This window comes from Drosophila simulans, chromosome 2L (genome assembly GCF_016746395.2).
Source record: "Drosophila simulans strain w501 chromosome 2L, Prin_Dsim_3.1, whole genome shotgun sequence".
NCBI lineage: Eukaryota > Metazoa > Arthropoda > Insecta > Diptera > Drosophilidae > Drosophila > Drosophila simulans.
In genome coordinates this window covers 10,843,228-10,857,283 of record NC_052520.2, presented here as the reverse complement: position 1 = coordinate 10,857,283, position 14,056 = coordinate 10,843,228, and the positions used below count along the sequence as shown (strand labels likewise).

Genomic DNA, 14,056 nt, shown 5'->3' with positions numbered 1-14,056 from the left:
CTTTGCCATACGTTTTTCGTATATCCTTTTGCCAAATATCATTTTAGAACTAATGTGATATTTGCTGGATGATTGTACCATGATGCTTCGCTCGATAGATATTGCATTTAATTTCGGCTAATATGCCAAGCACGTTGGCCGAAATGCAATCTAATTTGAATGACTTAACGAAGGGCCAAAAACAAACGGATGCCATATTCCGGGGCCAGAAACAAATGCGAGCTGCACATGTGGCACATATCGCAGCTGTGCCGCACACATATCTCCTGCAGTCAGATGCAGATAAGCAGGATGTGCCCATCCTGCTGGCCCGTGTAATTGCATGTTCGTAACTCGATTCGAAAATCATTTGAATCGGTTTGAAAATATAAGGGAAATCTAGGTAAAAGGCAGTGCTTGAATTTATTAGGCCATAGAAGAGAATTATGTGACATATAATAATTTTTAAAATATTTATAGATAAAACACTTGATAGAAAATGTTCTTATACATACATTCTATATTCAGTAGTCACAGAATAAATCTTTAAATTTTAAGCAAAATATTTGTTAAAAATACATTAAGAAGGACCTTATGTTATTAAACTCCTGGAGAGACTTAAAGATCCACATTTGCTCAATTACGATGAAATCCATTCACTTGAGTACTAGACTAAAAAACCAATTTCGATACATGTGTAAATAATGATTTTGTTCTGCGGTCGCTGGAGTGAGTTGTATTCGTTCAGCTGAAATAATCGTTAGACATAAATTTCCGCCGAAAAAATATTAGCTTTCTGTGCTGTTTCACCTAAAGCGTCTGAAACAAAAGTACACTAACTTTATTTGTTGTAAGTATTGGAACTTTTGTGTCTTATTTGGGTATACTGATTTTCTATCCCGATTTGCCAAGTATTTTTAAAGAATTTTTTTTAATATTATCATATATATTTTTATGTTCATGATATCATCACCAATATTTGCAACAGAAGTAGTTAGCTTGCTGAAGAAGTATTTCTATCCACTTCCTTTTAATATATTAATAAACAGTATTTCTAAAAATTCTAAAACTAGGATTAGGTCTTATAAGGATATTGTTCCATCGGTTTAAGTGAGTTTAGCTCAACATCTTGTGTCCTGGATTTCCTTGTGGTGTGGCCAAATCTGCAGCAAATCTTTTCCACTGTGAAAACATTACGATGCCTTACGAGGCATAAAAGTTGACATATGTAAGCTGCGATGCACATATATAGCTCTTTATATACAAATATATACGATGTAGGGGCTTGTATTGCTTGTGACAATAGGCCAAAAAAAAAGAAATCAAAAAGCAAGGCACACATGGGTATAAATTTTCGGAGGTTTTGTTTTGGGGGTTTGGGGCGAAAGTTGCCTCCAAAAGCCGTTCTGTTAGATTTATTTCCGTTTTTCTCACTTTTGTTGCAACTTTTTGTTTGGGTTTGTTTGGAGTTTCTGGTTGTGTTTGGCAAGATATGTGGGTTTAGTTTATGTCGGGTCTAGACTTAGTTTAGTGTTTTGCATGCCGAACAGTTAAATGAACGTTTTTTGTGAACTTTTCATTTTAATATCGGTCTCTCCTTTTTCATACGAAATATATTCATTCTTTATTATTTGTGTACAGAGAGCCAAGTTGTAACAATATGTGATGCAAATGAGCACTAAATTACGCGTTTATATATTAAAGAAAAGTTACAACATTGTAATTAAGCTAAACTGTCAAGGAAGTTGTTACCACGCCCCCCGTGCAGGAAAACCCTGATATACCTATGGTAACATACGCACTCGAATACATTTCCCCCATCACAGAATTTCCACAAACTATTCAGAGTCAGCGATACGATACTGGGCTTAAAACTAGAAGGGCAGAGTGCAAAAGACACGAGAGCAAACAAGCTAACTACAAACGGTAGGAAAATAAGTTCACACACGCATTGCAACTAGGCAAACAGTGAGCACTCAATATATAGAATCGTGGATTATACTACTAAGTTACTTGATAAACTGCTAATGGTTTGGAAAGGTTATGAAATGCATCACAACTAAAATTCATAGTTAATAATTAAAAATAGTTATCCGTAATAAAACAAAACTGAAGTCCATTTTCCAAGGGACTCCTGCTACATCACAGCCATAGAAATTAATTACAATAAAACGTAATGGCCCATTGATGGCAGTGCCCACTGTATCCGAAGTGCTCCAAACTAGCAGTAACCTTTTGTCGGTTCCATCGCCCATCGCCCATCACCACGCTCCCGGACTCCCGACTCCCAACTCCCGATTGTAGTCGACTGATAAGAGTAGCTCCTGGTGGTGGGAGTGGGATCTTGGGAAATGGCGGCGTTGGGCAAATCGCGAAGGGATCCTGGCGGAGCATAGTGGAGAAGCTGCAGCAGCAACAACAATTTCGCTAAATTACAAACAATGCTTATTTGTTGTTTATCTGTGTAAAGCATCTCTGTGACACTTTCAGGCCACGGCAGACTTGCCAGAAGGGACGGCAGGATGGCGGGATGGCGGGCTGGCAGGACGAAGGACGAAGGGTAGGAACTGAGCAAATGAAGGGGAACCCCCTTCGTTCGTAATTGAGTTGATAAAGCTTTCGGTGCGGCGCACTCGCACTCGCACTGTTTGTGTAATTTGTGTAATGCATGCAAAGTTAATTACCTCGGGGAGCTTGGTAATTAGAATTGTGATTGAACGCGCCTCGCAGTGCCGTTGACATACCATTCCATTCTAAACCATCCCATACTAACCCATACCATCCTAGCCCATCCAATCCTAACCCATGCCATACTCACCAGTCTCTTATTATAAATCAACACCACAAATTGGCCTTGACAAGCCATCATCTATGGGTTTCTACATCTGTCTTAGCCACCTGATTGTTCTCGTCTCATTTGACGCGTATTGTCGGAAAGTTGGCAGACGATTTTCAATTAACACGGCCGGAAAGTTTGTCGAGCACTTGAGCGTGCGTTTCGGCCACCGAATTATTGCCATTATTTTCGAATATTTTTTTTTTGGAAAATAAACTCAAGTTGAATCAATACAAACTTTGCAGACGAAATTCATGAAAGGTGAAAGCTTAGGAGTGCGTTAAACACCTTCCTTTAACAAATTAAAGTTTACTGAAATGTTTTTTATTTTTATTTTGTTAGTTTAATTAACTATGTATACATTTGCTAGTCCACTTCAGTTGTTTATTGCCTTTTATTTAATATTTCCTTTTTTTTATGAACCAAAGGCAAAAGTTATACCAAAACTCTTGCAGACTTGCCATCAATTTGGCAACTTTTATCAATATCGAGAAGTGCAATCATTTTGCAATTGCTGAGCAATTTAAAAAGGAAAACTTTTTATGCATGTCGCCAGTGTCAACATTTCGAATGCCCAAGCAAATGAAACGAAAAGTGCTTATGAAAGAAATTCAATACGAAAGTCTAAGCTATTTAAATCTTTAGAGTTTGATTTTGCACCATGTTAATTCGTTATAAATGTGAATTTTGGTCTTCAAATGAAATAAGATTTCAGATGTACTGAAGAAATGATTCCATTCTGGTGCTTTGTCGTCCTCTTTTGTGTTTCTATTTTCTTTTCGATTACTTGCCTGTCGGATGTTGCCAATTCCTTGGAAGTTTTCTTTGGCGCAATCAATTAAAAGCCATTTTTGGCTGGTGTGTTAGTTTTTTGGACCGAAAGTTTTGACGAGTGAATTGGCGGCTGACAAACACAGGAAATTGTTTCAAAGTTGCTGGGCAGTAAAGAAGACTGTTTATTGCTGCAAGTTTTGAAACGCCAATTTAGTTTTTAACTTAAAATGCATTAACCTATGAGCAAAGAAACCATTTTCTTCTAAAACTGTTGTAAGTAAGTTATTACAATCATAATAACAATCATGTGTACATAAAAAGCGTGAAAACTTAAGTAAACTTTCAGTCAAGTACTTTTTAAGCCAAAGAGGCACCTATGTGCATACAGTTTACTTGAATGCCACAAATCGTTTTTAGAGAAAAACTTTCTTCACTTTTATTGCTTCATTTTCGAGGGCATGATGTGTTGGTAAACTACTGTGCGGAAGTCCTCATCTTCGCCAAGCACTTTTCCCATGGTAAATACCTCAAACGTCAAAGACGTCTTAGCACTCAATGTAATTGAGCAACACTTAAGCAATATGCGCCTCATTAGTTGCCCTGCAAAACAAACAAGCCAGAAGAAAGTGGAGAACTAAGCTTATATGACAGCACACACACACGAGCTGAAGACACTACCCAGCACTGCACGGTAAATGGTCGTGGAGGGAGGGAGGAGGGTGAACTTAACAGCAGAATGATTTCCGTTCGAAGAAAAGCTGCGGGAAACTCTAGAAGGGAGCTGGTTAACTGGGCGCCAGCCAGATGTTTTAGTTTAGATATCCATCCATATGTACTCGTATGTATGACTACGTGCCATACTCATCTCAGCCGTTCCGGGGACTCAACTTTTGTTACGTGCCTTGCTTAATTTGCAGTTTATGCTCCTCGGGTCTCGATTACAGATCCCTGTTCCCTCGTTGAGAGAAATGCATCGGAAGTTGATATTTTCTTTTGGCTTGTTTTGCCATTTATTAGCTGCAACAAGTTGCACGAGCAACGAAATATAATTAGAGAGGAGCATGCTGTGCTTGTTTGTGCAACACACGGACTCATCATTTTCATTTTCCTTACTGCCCGGGAGAGTGTCTTCAAAACATATTCTTCTCATTCGACACTAGCTTGCAGGTTTATTGATGTTCTTGTTTTACAAACAAGTATCCACTTTCTTGTGTCTTCGATTGTATAGATGTTGCAGTGCTTTTCTATTATTATTTCCCACTCAAAAAATAGTGTTAAAAAGTCCGTTTAGAAGGAATTGCTTTTCTGAAAGATTTATAGTTTTCTGAGCTGTGTTTTAATCAGTAATATAATGCAGTAAATCGAAGGTATATTTGGTAATCAAAGTTAAATAGTAACAGGGTTGAAAAAAAGGTATAAATCTTGCCCAGTTGACTGGCAGTTCCTGTTTGGCCAAATCCATATGGTTGAGTTACCATGTATGCTGCAATCACAGCAATCAACCTGGACGGATTTCGGATATGCACCGCGTTGGGCATAATTAAATGCAAATTAACGTGGAATTGGTAGGGGTCCGATTGGTTTGAACATTCGATGGGCCTGTGGCCCCATTTAGGTCCTGACAGGAGCCAGATATTTCGGCGATGCGCTGGCTTCAAATTGGTATGCATTGTTGAGAAGGGGCAAGCCACATGGTGCTGTTCAAATCTGGCCATTTGCCGAGGGAGTGAACCCGCCGGGCAGGATTAGTGGATAACATTTGGAGCGCTGTTCGTCTGCTTTTCATAAGCATCGCCATGGTATTTTCCGGTGAAAAGCTGTCAAAATGTGGGAAATGCGCGAAAGAGCCACAAATTCGCTGCAGGAACTGAGTGGAAAGTTCGCGATAAATGGTGATAGAGGTGCAGGTTTTTCATTAAAAGTTGGATTGCGTAACGTACTTGATATCCTAATCTATGAATTTAGTTTTAATTTATGGGAAACTGAAGCTTGTTATATTTATTATTATAAAAAAATAGCATGACATAAAGAATCTATACATATAATATAAACATTTAGCGTATCAACACATTTTAGCAAACTTAAAATGTGGTCTAAAATTAACACTAGAAATACCTTGTAAAACTGGTTGTGAGTAAAATATAATTAATCAGAATGCCATAAGTTTTTAACAATCACAAAATGTGCAACCGATTTCCCCATATCGACCAACTGTTTGTATAAATTCCGAAGTTTTCCTTGGATTTCCACATTTGTTGCCCGTCCGTCGCCATGAATCGTTCGTCTCAAATATTCCTGGAGTACATTGAGAATTTGATTTCCGTTGAAAGACCGCCGCCTGGTGGATTCGTTTCCCGATCCACTGGCATGAAGTCAGTACGCATTTGGTTAGGTGACATCAACGTTACTCAACTTAGAAAATCAAATCATAAGTTAAACCCACTGTTCACGCCAGAAGGGCGCAAACAGTTGAGCGGCAGTGTAAGCGGCCAATGCTTTTACTCGAAGCTCCTCCACGGCTCGCAAGCACCGCTGCTCGCGCTCTCCTTCTCTTCTCTCGCTCTCCTCCCTTCCCGCAAGGTATTCACCACTCCGCGGTCCCGCGGTATTGCTACTGTTAATGTTAAGGTAGTCTTAAGTTACAAGTGCGCGAATAAAGACCGGAATTCTCGTGAAGTCGATCCCGAGTGTTTCATTACAGGGAAAAAAATCAGCAGCAACCGCAGCAACCCACACCCAGGATTTTTCCGCCCACTCCATTTCATGGTCCTTCGAGCCGGATAAGCTCTGATCCTGCCAGCGCTCCTTGCGGAAAATTCAAGATAAGTACGGCTTTAAATTCTATTCCGTCCGTGGTCGCCATTTTCGTTTTTCCAACGGCGTTTATTCTTTCCGTCCATCCGTATCAAGTGAAAAGTGAAAATATATAAGTACATGCGCCCAGCCACCGTGATTACTTTTTTTTTAAGTGCATAAACAAGCACTTTGCCAATACCGGCCTCCTAATTACGGTGCTCCGCTGATATCCAAGCGCATGTACACACATATATACACTGTCCAAAATTCACTGTTATCGTCCGCTGCTAAACTGCTGTTTTTTTTGTGTGTGCCTCAATAAAATATACAACCCAATACAAATAAAACTAAATTAAATTAAATATACACATATATATTAAATATATAATTATTGTAAATTAAATATAAACATACATATATTCACCCAATATATTCACATACAAAATATTCCAAATAAAGTTCACATCCACACAAATACCCATAGCCATATACACACACATTACGACATATCCATTGTCAGACCTAGCTTCCAACGATATTGACATACACACAGTCGCGACTTACGCAGACTTTCCAAGTGCAAGTTCTTTCGTCTCCTCTTTGTTCGTTATTGCCCTGACAAAAACCAGCGCATAGCGACGAGAGAATACCCTATTGTCGAGACATAAAATAAAATAAAAAAAGTCCGACGATAAAATTTAAAAATAAATAATTTAATAAAAAAAAAAAAAGGGAAATAAACGATTGTTTTAATTATTATTATTATTGATTATTATTTAATAATTATTATTTAATAATTATTTAACCCAAATAATAATTTTTTTTTTTTTACAAGCTATTTCTGGCTCCCATTTCTGGTTCCTAAATTAAAATAATAAAATTGTGGTCCTAAATCCGGTAGCTATTTTTATAAATTTAAACTTGAATTTTCTAGCTATTTTCCATATATTAGCTATTTTTTTTTTCGGGATTTCCAGTCGATAGCGATTTTTTATAAATCCTTGGCTATTTTCCAGACTCCAGCCGGTAGCTATTTTTATAAATTTAAACTTGAATTTTCTAGCTATAGCTAGCTATTAACTAGCCAATTTCTAGCTATTTTCTAGCTATTTTCTAGCTATTTTCTATATATTAGCTATTTTTTTGGGATTTCCAGTCGATAGTGATTTTTTTTATAAATCCTTGGCTATTTTCCAGACTCCAGCTGGTAGCAATTTTTTAGCGATTTTTTCAGAAACGTCAATTCATAGTTTTTGTTTTTATATAAATTTGAGCTATTGTTTTTCTGGACCACCAATATAGCTATATCTTCTTGTGGACTTCACTCTAGCTGTTGGTTTTCTTTTGTGAATCCTCCTAGCTATTTTTTTTCACACTGAATTTTAGCTATATTGTGCTTCATTTAAGCTTTTTTCAAGTTGATTGAAGATCTATTGGGCCTTATTTCACAAAGACTGCGATTTTTGTTTCTTTCGTGCTCCAATCTCCAGATCCCAATTGCAACTTTCTCCCGAATTCCGACGGGATCCTTTGTCTATCCAGATTTTGGTGCCCTCCGTATCTGGTTCTTTTTTTCTCAATTCCACATTTTTTTTTTTTTTTTGTTTGCGGCGTGCAGGCCTTCTTGACTTCCTTCTCTTTGGGCATAGCTGAGCATGCCCCTAGAGGGAGACAAGAAAAAGACCACCGCACCTGGAAAAGAACAAAAGTTCAACCCGCAATCTCCGCTATCCACTCGCGGTAAGCCAGCACCCAAGTCCGTTAGTCCTAGGGTCAAACCCGCGACTCCCACTCCGAAAGCAAAGGGTTCGCCATCGACCAGTTCGAAGACAACTCCTAGGTTGGTCATTTCCCGACCAGTGACGCGAGCGTCTAGTGAGTCTTCTCTATCGAGAAAATCCGAGAGTCCCTCCGCTGTCGGGACTGATTTCCTCCGCGTCACACGCTCTAACACAAGAAAAATGGCATCCTCTGAGCAGCCAACGCCCGCAAACGCAGCGTTGCATAAATTCATCGCCGTCAGCGATCGCGTAAGCCTTTTCGAAGCGAAGATCAACACTCCTGATCAAGCCTCTCCGTCCCTACACACGTTACAAGTCCGTCTGCAACAGGTGCGAGCCTTATGGGACAAAGTGGAAAGAGAGTACGAAACATGCTCTGACCTAATGGCCCAAGAAGGATCCCTCGACACAGTGCCTATTCTCCAGGCCAAATATGACTACTGCTACTCAGTATACGAGTCATGTGCAGCACAAATTGGCGAAACAATCGACAGAGCAACGCCTCAAGTCGCGCAAGCACCCTCTCAGCCGCTAATTTCGTCCGGCTGCCGCTTACCTCCATGCGACACGGAAGTCTTCGATGGCGACTACCTCCGATGGCCCACTTTCCGGGACCTATTCACGGCAATTTACGTAAACAACCCCAGGTTGACTCCGGTCGAGAAGCTATTCCACCTCCTTACCAAAACAAGTGGCGAAGCAAAAGCCATCGTGGCGAAATCTCCTCTCACGAATGATGGTTTTGCTTCGGCTTGGGAGGCGCTTCGAGATCGGTTCCAAAATAAGCGACTTTTAGTCAACAGCCAGCTCAAGCTTCTTTTTAACTTGAGCTCAATTTCGCAAGAATCTGGTCATGCTCTAAAAGAGCTACAATCCACGATTCAGGGGTGTTTAACAGCACTAGAGCATTCCCAGGTATCCACAGAAAACTGGGATTGTATCTTGGTTTTCCTTTGCGCGAGCAAACTGCCCAAGCAGACCCTGTCCTTATGGGAACAGTCGCTAACTGCTAAATCCGAGATCCCAGCTTGGGAAGAAATGAATGCCTTCCTGAGCGAAAGGTATCGGACATTGGAAGCCATCGAAGATATGAAACCGACTCAGGCAGTTCCAAAAAGGCTTCAATCCTTCGAGACAAAGGTCAGCACCAAACAGAAAGGGTGTGACTTATGTTCGAAGGAGAACCATCCGGTAAGGTTGTGCCCGCGTTTTCTTCAAATGTCTGTTGACTCGCGCTCCGGGTATATCAAAAAGAAGCAGCTATGTCTGAATTGTTTTGCCAGAGGTCATCAGCTACGTGACTGCACAAGCACGCACAGCTGCTTTACATGTAAGGGCAGGCACCATACGCTGCTGCATCGCAGCCCCCCAAATTCCGAAAATGCGAGTTTCTCAACCTCGCCCCCTACACAGCAACTTCCGAGACCCTCTAGCAGAAATGCATCGGCAAGCACCTCAGCGGTGCAAACTTTTTTCGCGTCCGGCACTTCAGCCGTCCTACTGAGCACAGCGATGATTGACGTGTGCCATTTGGGGATGAGCTACCGAGCCCGAGCCTTAATCGACTCGGGATCCGAGGCGACGTTCATTTCAGAACGCCTGTTCAACCTCATCAAGTTGCCATTCCGCAACACCCAGACCCAAGTCTCCGGGTTAAATCATTCAGTCTCCGCGAAGTCCTCGAAGCTGTGTCACTTCGGGATTCGCTCTCCTACTAAGCCAGGTCTACAGTTAGACACTGAAGCTTACGTCCTTCCGGAGCTCTCAGGCAAACTGCCCTCCTATCCGATCCCTCGGAATTCTTTGAAGGACCTGCCCGCACTCCGCTGGGCAGATCCTACCTTTTTTGAGAGCTCTCAAATTGATGTATTGATCGGGGCTGACATTCTACCATCCATAATGATGGATGGCACCCGACAAAATATTTGCGGCTCGCTCCTGGGCCAAGAAACTATTTTCGGGTGGGTGCTAACGGGGCCGATTTCCAAGGGCAAGCCGAAACGGGTCGCATCCTTCACGACCCAGGTGCATGAAATAGGCGACCCTGATACGCTCGACACGCTTCTCAGCAAGTTCTGGGAGGTGGAGGATCTACCAGTAAAGATGGTAAAAGAGTCGGACTCCTATTGTGAAAGGAACTTCCTCCAAACAACGACAAAAGACGCAAGCGGGAGATACGTGGTGACGCTCCCGTTCCGGGATCCCGAGAATATCGGATCCGATTTAGGATATTCAAGGTCCATTGCGCTAGCTCAGTTTCTTAGAAACGAAAATCGTTTAAAAAGAGACTTTCCATTAAAAGAGCAATATGACAGCGTGATCCAGGAGTACCTGGATCTGGGTCATATGAAAGAAGTTCCGCCGACTCACAATTCTCCATCGTATCATCTTCCTCATCACGCGGTAGTTAAGCCCGAAAGCACCACTACAAAGCTTCGCGTTGTATTCAACGCTTCAAGTCCGTCGGCAAATGGGACCAGCTTAAATGATATTCTTCATGCTGGTCCAGTCCTACAATCCGATCTAACGATCCAGGTCCTGAAATGGCGTTATTTTCAATACGTCTTCAGTGCAGACATCACGAAAATGTATCGTCAGATCTGGGTCGATCCGAAACATACCCCGTTTCAGAGAATTCTGTTCCGAAACAAGGAAGGAGATATCCGAGACTTCGAATTAAAAACAGTTACCTTCGGGGTCAACTGCGCCCCCTTCCTCGCCATTCGAGTCTTGCAACAGCTGGCAGAGGATATCCAAGTGCCATTTCCAAATGCCAGCCGCATCATCCAGCAGCACATGTACGTCGACGACGTTCTGGCAGGGGCGAATTCCGTAATCGAAGCCCAAAGTTCAATTCGAGAGTTGCAAGCAGCCCTAAGTGCCTCCGGGTTTCCGCTGAGAAAGTGGACCTCGAACAACAAAGGCGTCCTTAAAGACGTCCCGGCCGAACACCTCCTTCATAGCGAGTTCCTCGACATCGATGCCGAAAGCACGGCCAAGACGCTCGGTATTCGGTGGAGGGCAAAGTCCGACGAATTCTATTTCGTTCCTCCAGACATAGTTGTGGAACCCTCCTATACAAAGCGAGAAGTTTTGTCCCAAATCGCTAGGTTGTTCGATCCTGCCGGGTGGCTCGCGCCGTTCATAATCCGTTCAAAAATGTTCATGCAGGAGATTTGGTTGCAAAACTTAGGCTGGGACGATAAGCTTCCCACTGAAATGTGTCAGCGGTGGCAATCGTTTTTAGCCGAGTATTCCGACCTCAACCAGATCCGCGTTCCGAGATGGATCTGGTACCAGCCTGAGGTAATCATAGAGCACCACGGTTTCTGTGACGCGTCCCAGAGAGCCTATGGAGCGGCGATATACATCCGCGTCGAGATGGGGCAAAAGATCCTGACTCGCCTGCTTACAGCCAAAACACGAGTGGCCCCGGTAAAAACCGTCTCCCTTCCTCGGCTAGAGCTCTGTGGTGCCGTGCTGTTAACCGAAATGGTGACAGCAATCCTCCCGCACATGCCCTCCGCCAGTTCAAATATCCGCTGCTGGACAGATTCCACAATCGTCTTAGCCTGGCTACGAAAGCCTGCGTGCAACTGGACCACATTTGTGGCCAACAGAGTTGCCAAGATCACGCAGGCGACGCCAGTCGACTGTTGGGCACACGTTCGCTCAGAACAAAACTCCGCCGATCTAGCCAGTCGAGGCGTATCCTTACATGAATTGGCAGATAACCATCTCTGGTGGCACGGACCAGAGTGGCTGCAAGGGCCACGAGAGCTATGGCCAGCACAAAGTGACACTCTTCCAGTGACCGAGCTAGAGCAGCGCGCGGTCAAAGTGCATTTTGTCAAGGCCCCGTCCATCGACTTTCTCCAAGCCATCAAAGAGTCCGTGACTGATGCATATAGCCATCAGGGACTCGTATGGCGATTCATCCCACCCGGGGCTCCACATATGGGGGGTTTGTGGGAAGCAGGGGTGAAAAGTTTCAAAACCCTGTTCCTTAAATCGACGTCAGCCCGCAAATATACATTTGAGGAGCTGGCGACACTTCTCGCTAAGATTGAGGCTTGCCTCAACTCTAGACCCCTCTCCCCTATGTCCGAAGATCCCTCAGATTTGCTGGCCCTCACACCAGGCCATTTCCTTATTGGAGGGCCGTTGCTTTCCACGGCGGAACCCGAGATAAAGGGCGAAGCCAAGTCGATAATAAATCGATGGCAACACCTCAAGGCACAACATCAGCAGTTTAGTGCACGGTGGAAAGAGGAGTATCTTAAGGAACTCCATAAACGAAGCAAATGGCAATTTCCGACCAGGAATCTCCAAGCCGACGATATGGTAGTTGTCAAGGAGGACAATCTACCACCGCACGAATGGCGGCTCGGCAGAATCGTTTCTGCCTTTCCAGGAGCCGACGACCGCATTCGAGTCGTCGAGATCCGTACGTCTCGCGGCACCATAAAACGCCCTGTCCACAAGGTTATTCTGCTACCGATGGAGGACAAAGAGTCCTCCGTTCCTAGGGATTAGGGCACTTCCCCCATTCCGGGGCCAAAAGAGTAGTCGGCTCATACTAAGCTTCTTCATTTCTTTTATTGGCAGACTTACTCACTTCCTCCAATAATGGCTCCGCGACCTCGTGCCACCCAGTCGTTGGAAAGCAGACGTACTCGAGGTATCAAATCCTACCGCTGCCGAGTCTGCTCTGGAATCCATGCACTTCGGAAGTGCAAGAGGTTCCACAAACTGAGCGCTGAAAAGCGCCTTCGGGCAGTACTTATTAATAAGTACTGCTCGAACTGCCTCGCCCATCAGCACTCAGGAGGAGACTGCCGAAGCCAAGAGGGATGCAAGAAGTGTGGAGGAAACCACCACACTCTACTCCACATGCACGAGGTCCGTCCCGCTCCGTCCCCAGCAGCGCTACCAGCTCCGACGCGCAGAGAGCGCCATCCCGCTGCACCTCGTCCGGTCCGGATTTCCCGCATTCCGCCACCAGCCCCAGTCGCCAACAATCAACGGCGTCCGAAGGTCTCCGTCGCGTCTCCGGCGGTGGCAACGGGGCAGCAGAAGGCTGTTCCCATTCTGCCTACAGCCATCGTCGTGCTGGACACGGGCTCGAAGACCTTCGAGACCGGGGCCATGATCGACCCATGCATGCCGGTGAGCAGCATCGACCGGTCGTTGGCGGCTGCGTTCCGGCTGCCCATCGCCCGGCTGGGAGGCAACGAGGTCTGCTCGGTGACACTCCGGTCCCGAACAAGCACCTTCCGACTCAACGTCGTCCTGAAGGTCGAACCCAGCCTAAGGATCCGGACACCCATCCAAGCTCTGAGCGACGCCGCCAGGGCCAAGTTTGACGGTGTTCGTCTCGCGGACGAGCGCTTCCACCGGCCGGCCTCCATCTCCCTCGTGTTGGGATCAGATGTATATGCCAACTTGATCCAACCGGGGTTCCTAAAAATTGATGATGGCTTGCCCGTCGCGCAGAACACGGTGTTCGGATGGACCGTTTCTGGAGCGTGCACGGAATGAAGAGGCCGATCCTGATGTCTAGCCGGCCAGGGATACCTTTGCCTACGCAAGGGGGGGGAGAATGTTCACGCCAGAAGGGCGCAAACAGTTGAGCGGCAGTGTAAGCGGCCAATGCTTTTACTCGAAGCTCCTCCACGGCTCGCAAGCACCGCTGCTCGCGCTCTCCTTCTCTTCTCTCGCTCTCCTCCCTTCCCGCAAGGTATTCACCACTCCGCGGTCCCGCGGTATTGCTACTGTTAATGTTAAGGTAGTCTTAAGTTACAAGTGCGCGAATAAAGACCGGAATTCTCGTGAAGTCGATCCCGAGTGTTTCATTACAGGGAAAAAAATCAGCAGCAACCGCAGCAAC

At 44.4% G+C, this 14,056-nt stretch overlaps 2 protein-coding genes across 3 annotated transcripts in view; both read left to right on the top strand.

Annotated features, from left to right (window-relative positions):
- The window catches only part of LOC27208814, a 44,911-nt gene that overhangs the window by 5,249 nt on the left and 25,606 nt on the right, over positions 1 to 14,056 (top strand). The gene's annotated exons all lie outside the window — the stretch shown is intronic.
- Positions 6,374 to 13,950, top strand: LOC120284234. The gene is made up of 2 exons (XM_039291025.2): positions 6,374 to 6,415; positions 12,775 to 13,950. The coding sequence occupies exon 2, from the start codon at positions 12,796 to 12,798 to the stop codon at positions 13,705 to 13,707; it is 912 nt and encodes a 303-aa protein (XP_039146959.1). The 5' UTR covers positions 6,374 to 6,415; positions 12,775 to 12,795; the 3' UTR covers positions 13,708 to 13,950.

Coding starts and splice junctions, on each gene's coding strand:
- LOC120284234 (XM_039291025.2), top strand. CDS start 12,796: ATGGCTCCGCGACCTCGTGCCACCCAGTCGTTGGAAAGCAGACGTACT.